Source organism: Colletotrichum siamense (assembly GCF_013390195.1).
Source record: "Colletotrichum siamense strain Cg363 chromosome Unknown KSG_Cg363_contig02, whole genome shotgun sequence".
NCBI classification, from domain to species: Eukaryota; Fungi; Ascomycota; class Sordariomycetes; order Glomerellales; family Glomerellaceae; genus Colletotrichum; species Colletotrichum siamense.
The window spans coordinates 2,517,803-2,526,762 of NW_023501015.1; the positions used below are offsets into that span (position 1 = coordinate 2,517,803).

Sequence of the window (8,960 nt, forward strand, 5' to 3'; positions counted from 1 at the left end):
TTGGTCGGGATTGTAACGAGGCACTTTCTGTTGAAGCTCCGACGAATTGAGCGTCACGCAAATCGGAACTGCCAATTCACGGCAACCCCATCACCGCAATGATTTCTAGACCGACTCTTGCGAGGTCTGCGCAGCAGGCTCTCCGCAACTCGAGCTGTGCTCGCACAATCTCGGGTCGCCGCTTCGCCAGCGCCTCTGCTGGTTCCGGCGCCTTCGAGACCTCCGATGCTGCTGGTCTCAAGGTCGCTGCCAGAGAGTCTCAGGGCCCTACTACCAAGCTGGCTATCGTAGCCAAGGCCGGTACCAGATACCAGCCTCTTCCCGGTCTGGCCGCTGGTCTTGAGTCCTTTGCCTTCAAGGTATGGATGTATTGGAAACCACCCTTCCAACCCGTCATTGGACTTGGCAATATAGACAAAATGCGCTGACATGCTTTCCGATCGACAGAACACACAAAAGCGCTCTGGACTGCGCATTATCCGCGAATCCGAACTCCTCGGCAGCCAATTGACCGCTTACCACACCCGCGAAGCCCTTGTCCTCGAGGCCAGCTTCTTCCGCGATGACCTTCCCTACTTCACGGAACTTCTCGCCGAGGTTGTCTCTGAGACCAAGTTCACCAGTGAGAATGGCCGATATACTTGGTAAATATGCGACGTGCCTTGGCTAATGGCTGTTCTAGCGCACGAGTTCCACGAGGAGGTCCAGCCCGTCCTTCGCCTGAAGCAGTCTGGTGTCAGCGCTGCCGCCCAGGCTCTCGACAACGCCCACTCCGTCGCTTTCCACTCCGGCCTCGGCTCTCCCTTCAACCTGACGCCCTCGATTCCCATTAAGCCCTACCTGAGCGAGACCGCCGTTGCCGACTTCGCTGATGCCGCCTACGCCAAGCCCAACATTGCCCTGGTCGCCGACGGTGCTTCCGCCGCCAACGTCTCCAAGTGGGCTCAGCAGTTCTTCAAGCAGGTCCCCGCCGCCTCCTCCGGAAAGCTTTCCCTGAACTCCGCTGCCACCAAGTACTTCGGTGGTGAGTCGCGTACCTACAGCGCCAACGGCAACGCTCTGGTCATCGCCTTCCCCGGTGCCGTCAACGGCCAGGCCTCCCCCGAGCTCGCCGTTCTCGCTGCTCTGCTCGGCGGCAAGTCCAACATCAAGTGGTCCCCTGGTTTCAGCTTGATCTCCAAGGCTCTCGGCCCCGCCCCGGGCGTCTCTACTTCGACCACCAACTTCTCCTACTCTGATGCTGGCCTCCTGGCCGTCCAGCTTTCCGGATCTGCCGCCGGCATCCGAAAGGCCGCTGAGGAGACCGTCAAGGCTCTCAAGACCATCTCCGAGGGCACCGTCAGCAAGGAGGACCTGACCAAGGCTATTGCCAAGGCTAAGTTCGAGGCTCTGGAGGCCACCGAGAAGCGCAGCGGCAGCATTCTGCTCGCCGGCTCTGGCCTCGTCCACAGCGGCAAGGCTATCGACGCTGCTGAGTCCGCCAAGTCCGTCGAGTCTGTTACGGCTGAGAAGCTCAAGGCGGTAAGCACACCCGCAGCCCAACTGATTATATGTATGACTTTGAGACTAACAAAACTCCTTAGGCGGCGAAGACGATTCTGGATGGCAAGGCTAGTGTTGCTGCGGTTGGTGATCTGTACGCTCTGCCGTACGCTGAGGAGCTTGGCCTTCGTGTGTAAGGGGCAAATTGGCCTGGCCTCGCAGTAGTCGAACGATCCGTGTATCAACAGTCAAGCATTTGCGGTAGATTGGGGAAATGTATCCTTTGTGAACATATGTAGTAGAATTTTCTTGTGTCTGCCTAGCTTGTCTGATTCCCCTATGCCATATCCCCCATTTAATGAGCTCGTCTGAAATTTCATCCGACTGATGCACTCTACGCGGTATGCGTCCTTGTCAGGAGCGTGATGGACAGTAAAGTATGTTGTTAACGATGGAATCCTTCATTTTTGAGTGAAATTGCAGATGGGATGATCCCACAGTGTGAAGTGGTGTTTATAGCGGGTGTGTCGATCTCGTTTGTTTCGCTCACGCATGGTTGACGTAATGTACGCGGGAGGCTCCTTCATGGATGGACCCCGAGTGCAGCAAAGCTGCCAAACCAGCGCCAAAGCATCCCAATGTCGAGCCGTAAGACATGGAATTGAACCGGCCGCGCTAGAATTGCAAATGGAAATTGTCTCCTCCCGAGCGAGGAGAATCGAGAGGGAGGAATGGGCACAGTCGCCCATCCAAAGCCATTTGGCGGGGGTTTATCTTGAGGTAGCACCGAAGATTGGACGGGTTGCAAGGTCATAATTGAGTTGGAGAGTCACTCCACGTACTTTGTATCAATTGCCCTGCCAAACACACCATACAGCAACGTGACCACGTTCGGTGTAGCTGCTGCATCGTACTCATGGCTCTGTTAAACGGCTGTCTGACAGGTTTCTGGCAGACTTTGGAGTTGGTACGGTTTGGTCAAAAGCCACGACGTCTCAGGGAGCGAGGGCAATAACACGGCAGTCAAGTCTTAACAGATTGTTGCTCGAAACACTGCTTTGACGTGAGGGGACGACACAGAGCACGGTCCCCCCAATTGGGGGTTGAAGTATGTTCTTAAGTCGTTGCAGGTGCAGACGTACCTAGATTGGCAGAGAGTGGAGGCCGCTCCCATCCTAAATGCGGCGAGGAAATAAGGGAAGGAAGGAAGGTTGAACTATTATTCGTACCTCCCTAGGTAAGAGGAGACATGGGAACACATCCCACAACTCTGATGCGCTTTTGATTAAGGTAGGCAACCAGCGTCACATACCTTACCTCACGGCGAAGAGGGAACCAACCCAACCTGCTGTGCTGTGGCACTGGTAAGGAGAGATGTCTCGTGCTTGGTAGATTGCCCTGGCTGCAGCGGATTGGCTCGCGGGCCCGTAAACGACCAAGGGGCCACTCATCTGTGACCATCCCCCGGGAGCACTATCCGTCCCACACCACCACGCCCGCGCCTTTTCCTTCGCTAGCCCCCGTCCCCGACCTGAAAGTGACAAGGCACAGGGTACACCGCACCTCATGGCACTTCCAAGGGCAGCAGATGTACCTTTCTCAAGTTCCCGCCCTCGGTATTTTACCTACGAGGCAAGTACCAGGGATCCAAAGTTAGCATATTGGGGGACTTTGAGGATGGGAGGCTCAGCAGGCGAGCACAGTGCACTGGAGCTGGTCACCTCCAGTGGGCACACCCGCACACACGCACACACACAGTCAGTACGGGTACCTTAGTGGACAGGACACAGCGGTGCCGTACCTTTACCCTCTCGCAGAACCCACTCCACCCGCCCGACCAGACGCCAGCACCGCACCAGGGAGTTGCGGTAGGGGACTGGCCGGACCGCACTGGGAAAACAAAGCCTCACCTCACCTCATCTCAACCTCCACACCCAATGCCAACTCCCTCCACGTCCTCGCCCTTTTTTCGCCCACGATCGACGCTGGTCTTCTGCGCCTGCTTCCTCCCCTAACCCTCCATTTCCAGTCGCCCAATTGCGATTTTGTTCGTGCAGTGTCTCTTTGTGCCTGGACGAAGATTTGGGGAAGCTTTCGTTTCTCTCCCCTACCCCTAAGGCCTTCGTGGAGCCTTTTTCCCAGCACACATTCGGAGAGACCTCGACCAGGTGAGACACACAGCCCATCCCATCCACTTCCTCCCATGATTCATTCCTCTCCTATTCCTCGAGCCCAACTTCGACATCTTCGCGACAGCCTCCCTTCTCTTCTTTCTCGCTTGTCGTACTATCGGGCCTGCTTCCCTTCATCCTACGCCGCTGTCGTCAACATCTCCAACCGCTCTTGAGCTGCGACTTCCAGCTACCTGTCCTTGATGGGACTTCCCCCGCTATTCCACCAGCGAAGCTAACCCGCTCAACCTGCTCCCAGTTCAATCTGCCGAGAGCTTCGAAGCCACTGGCAACCTCTCTGTCCGATTACACCGCCGATTTGCAAACCTCGGCAACTGTTTTCTTTCGAGCCCAACGAACCGAAGACCATCCAATTCCCGTCGCAAGGTGCGTGTTGCTGCGGAAATACCCGCCCACATCCCTCCTTCCGTGTATCGACACATATCCATCAGCTTCCAAAAGTCTACATCCTCCTCTAAGCCGCTGGATTTATCGTCGGATTATTCAAACAAAACTACAAGGAGCCGGGCTAACCCTACCTGCAGGGGACTGGAGGTCATTGGTAGTCAAGGTGGCACTGCCTTCGAAAGATCCCATTCTGTACTACCTCCACAGCCCGAGGCTGCAAGATGGTGCCCCCCAAGAAGCTGCAAAGTGAAATCGGGAACAACGGCAGCAAGAACAATATGTCCTACAACAAGAGAGATGCCGCTATGGGTAAGGCCGACGGAAAGGGCCAGAATGGTACGCACCCCTGCTCAGACACCCGACATGACGGATCTAACAGCCAACAAGGCGCTCGGTCTGGATTTCGAACTGACACCGCCATCTCCACCAACAACCGCCTGGGCAACGAGCGAGCCCTTCAGCCGTGGGTTCCAGACGCTGGCGATGGCATTGATGGGAGCTTGGAGAAGTCCTCCAGCGGCGGAGCCTGGGACCAGTTCGCCGAGAACGAGCGACTCTTCGGCTTGAAGACTGACTATGACGAGAACATCTACACCACCACCATTGACAAGAGCCATCCTCAATACCGCGAGCGCATGGCTGCTGCAGACCGCAAGGCTCGAGAGATCGAGCGAAGCCTTCCCACAACGGCTCACGTCGCCGAGGAGCGTGTGATGGACTTCGTCGGTGGTGGTGGTAACGATCAGGGCGGTGACGAGGAAGACAAGTAAGAACGCTTCCTTCGCCATGTCCCGCTGCAACATTCAACTGACAATTGGTTTAGGTATAGTGGAGTCCGGCGCGACAAGTACACGCCCCCAGCCAAGCGAGCTCCTTCATCTCAGTCTACGGTGACTGGCGCCCCTGTCGATCCCGCAATCATCTCTTCGCAGCTGAGGGCGCCGGCGAAGAAGCAAACCGCGGTCAAACCAGAGGATGCCAAGCTCCTCAACCAACTCGCAAACAAGGGCGGCGCTGCGCAGGGAGGGGAAGCTCCCAAGCCTGCTGACTCTAAACCTGCCGCGAAGCCGACTCCGAAGCAAGAGCCAGCAAAGTCAACCGAGTCGAAGCCAGCGGACGCGAAGGCTACTGCTGCGAAGGCCAACGAGGCCAAGACCGACAAATCCGCTGCTGCAGCCCGTCCCTCGGCGGCCACCAGTCGCACCATCTCTCCTCAAGTCAAGGAGGGTGCACCAAGTGCTGCCTTGACTGTGGAGCGCGATGTTCTCAACTCTTTCAAGTCGTTTGCCAGCCAACAGCGACAAAACGCAGAGAAAGTTCGGAGCAGCAAGGCCAAGGCCGACAAGGAGGTCAAGTTGACAGAGTTGAAGAAGTTTGCCGACACCTTCAAGCTGTCAACCCCCGTCCCATCCGATCTGATTGGTATCATCGCCAAGGACCCATCCAAACAGAAGGAGATCCAGGCGAAGGCGCTCCAGAACGCTGAAGACATTGCCCGTGCCAAGGCAGACGCTGCCACAAAGCCCAAGGAAACTCCGTCAAAGGATGGTGCTTCTAAGTCGGCTGCCGACACCCCGGCCACACAGTCTGCCACTACAGACACAAGAAGTGCCTCACGTCCGACTCCCACGCAGCACACGATATCTCCCTCAAACGTACCGAACCGCCATCCGAACGCTCGTCAATCTTATGCTTCTCCCCAGTACCACACCCAAACGTACCGGAACGACAGGTCAGGACAGCACATGGCGCAGCAGAATCGTCAGCCGCTGGCGCAGCGTCTCCGCAACGTCGAGCAACAGAAGATGTCGCAACCGCCGGCACACCCGCATGGTGGCGGCCAGGATATGCGTCTCCCTCCAACTGGGCCGGCAAACAACAACGAGGCGTTCTCTCGACGCATCACTGGCGTTCCGAGCCACATTGGTGGAAAGTTAAACCCAAATAGCCACGAGTTCAGACCCAGTCCCTTCGCCGCGTCTTTCAACCCCAATGGTCACCCCAGTGCGGGATCTAGCCCTCGCTCCTCCGCTGCAAACAACGCGCCGACGAGCGATGCGACGACTCTCGTGAGCTCGGCGCCCACTGGCCAGCTAATCCGCCGCAAGACGAAGACGGTTGACGTCAAGAAGTGCTACATCCTTGCTCACGTCAAGACTTACCAACCACCTCAGGGCCGCAACTGGGATGACAACGAAGGATTGAGACCGTCCTACGACACCCCGCCTACATGGAGACAAGTTCAAGATAATGAGAAGCCTGATTCCACGATGCACATTACGTCCAAGGAATTTCTGGAGCGTCAATCATTTGCCTCCTCGTCTATCGCCACGCCAAACCACACGCACGTCGTCCCCAGTGCCCATCAGCATCAGCTCCCTTTCCATCTGCAGCAGCCTGCGCATGGTATGGGCCCGCGCCAGTCACCTCATATGCCGCCTATGCCGATGCAGAATCAACATGGAGGCCACGTGCCTCACGGACCCTACCAAAACATGGACGATCACAGGATGATGCACTCCAACTCAGCGCAGTCTTTTGCGTCGCCTCGAATGGGCCAGGTTCCTATCACCTACACGCCAGCCATGGGCTCCGCCGGTCAGGTGCCCTACAACCAGCCGATGATGCAGCCATTCGTGCCAGGCACGCCAAACATGGGCGGCTTCCGCAACTTTTCCAACAACCACCAGTACATGCCGCAACAGCCTGGTGCGCCTATGGGAGGACCGATGATGCCGCAATTCATGAATCCCCAGGGGATGGTACCGGCACCTCAGATGCCCATGTACGCCGGAGGCCATGCGCAGTTCATGCCTCCGAACGCCGCGCCGCCCCAGCCTATCCCGGGATCCAACGGCTATCCTAGTCCCGGACGACCAGTCGCGCCCATGATGGCCCACCAAGGTTCGCAGCAGGGTCAACCGGTGTACGGCATGAGTCCCAACGTGCAGTACCAGCAGCCGGCCTTCACCCCGCAGCAGCCTGGCGGTCAGGGTAAGATGGTACCTGGCGCCCGCTTCCAATAAGTTGCTAACGGTTCAACTTAGTTGGCAGGGGTTACAACGGTCCGGGTCCGCAGCACTTCGGGACCAGTCCCTCCCAAATGCATTCATACGGAGCCCAGCATCGAAGTGGAAGTAACACCTACGGAGCCAAGCCCTTCAACAACCACGGACAACACCAAGGGTCTCAGCAGGGCGCGGCAGTCCCAGCCGGTGGCCCCGGGCGCGGTCCTGATGGCTCCGAGGAGGCCAAGTGAATGGTGAAAACAGCACCGTGGCAGAGGTAGACCGTCGCCGTCTGGAATGCAGCCCTCGCCAACATTTATGCCTGGTCAGCTCCCGCTGTTAATCGAATATCGTTTACCGGCTGGACTTGAGCGGACACAGGCACTTCGGCATTTCATGGCGGCAAGGGGGATTATGTTAGGGGGCCCATCCAGCGGCTGGCAACGGGATCGATCCTGTTGCCCGAGCAATGGATGGAGGTATTCTTTCTGTGCGCCATACCATTTATCGGCAGCAAGTTACTTGTTGGCAAGAAATCATCCAGGTTATTCTTGCAGGATAGCTAGGTGACACGGAGGCGAGGGAGATGCTGCCGCTTGGATGTCACCGAGGGGGGAGGTGACTGGGTCTGGCTAGAAGTAGGAGACGATTGAGGACCAGTGAGAACGAACGTGGGGACGTTTGGCCATGATCCGGATGCGTATCTGAAGGCTGGGTGGTGCGGACAGCTCAGCAGAGATATGAGGGGCAGAAGCGTGAGAGCTGGCAGTTTAGGCTAGAGCCATCTATCAATAGGTGGCTTGAACATGATAAACCATTACTTCATACGCATGTCCAATGAGTGGCTGTCGTCTGTCGCCCATGTCGAGAACAATATTAGACTCTGACTGAATGTTTGATTGAAATTTGACCCCGACGAGCAGTGTTCACCTTGGAACTGGATGTGTGGCCAAGAGAGAAGGGAGAGAAGAATGAGGGCTTCACTAGTCTTGCAGCGACAACTGGGGCGGAAACTACGGCATCGAAGTGCGCCCTGGGGCGGCAGACGAGTTTGAGAATGGAACATGATCATGTGTAGTTGCTGACAATTACATAAGAGAGATCCGGGCTCGCATTAGGCGCAGGAGGGTCATATTTTTGGGCGTGGCAGGGTTGAGATGACGCAGGCGGCAGAAATCAAGACAGAGTCGCATTGTGCGGGTTAGATATAGCACACACAGAGAGAGATGGGGGGAGGGCTGATGTGAGAAGGTTAATGACAGAATTATCCAATGTCAGTCGCCTGATGTGGCCGGCTGGGATTAAGGTAAGGTATGATCGGTCGGGGCACGGCGGGATCAGATCACAGGAGAGAGGTTAAGGGACGACGGCCGTGGAGTTCGATTTTCGGTCAAATGTGACTACATTTTGCTGGGCGGCAGCGGTGGTGGGTGGAGGATGGCAGGAAACATTCTTATTCGTGGCGGTTGCACGGGGCATGCCATTTGACGGCGCATGTCGCATGTTTCAAGTCTTCACCTTTCCTAACCTGGCTGGACGTTTTACCTACTTAGCAGACGAAGAAAAAAAAAATTCCCGTCACGTCACAATCGGTTCCCGGGGGAGGCTGCCGCTTGGGGAGGCGCTGGAGCGGGCAGATCCTGGACGGTGGGACCCTTTGGCTTGGCCCACTACGATTCCCTCATTTGCTGCTGTTCGATGTTCAGATGCCTGAAGAGCGCAACGACGACCATGCACCTCGTGGTGGTGCAGTGCTTCCAACAAAACGTTCACTGCGGTGGTACAGCTGGAGATGAGCGCTGTGAGGTGGTGTCACAGGGCAGGTTGAGTAAACGGGCTGAGCCAATCAGGGCAACGGGCGGCTCACCGATGCCAGGCACGCGGGCCGCCT

At 56.9% G+C, this 8,960-nt stretch overlaps 1 protein-coding gene across 1 annotated transcript; it reads left to right on the forward strand.

Moving 5' to 3' along the window:
- Nucleotides 1–4,282: 4,282 nt before the first annotated feature.
- Nucleotides 4,283–7,320, forward strand: CGCS363_v002655 (Uncharacterized protein; the record flags this gene model as incomplete). The annotated part of the gene is made up of 4 exons (XM_036634504.1): nt 4,283–4,397; nt 4,449–4,827; nt 4,885–7,055; nt 7,109–7,320. The coding sequence occupies 4 exons, from the start codon at nt 4,283–4,285 to the stop codon at nt 7,318–7,320; spliced, it is 2,877 nt and encodes a 958-aa protein (XP_036499079.1).
- Between the last annotated feature and the right edge of the window lie 1,640 nt (nt 7,321–8,960).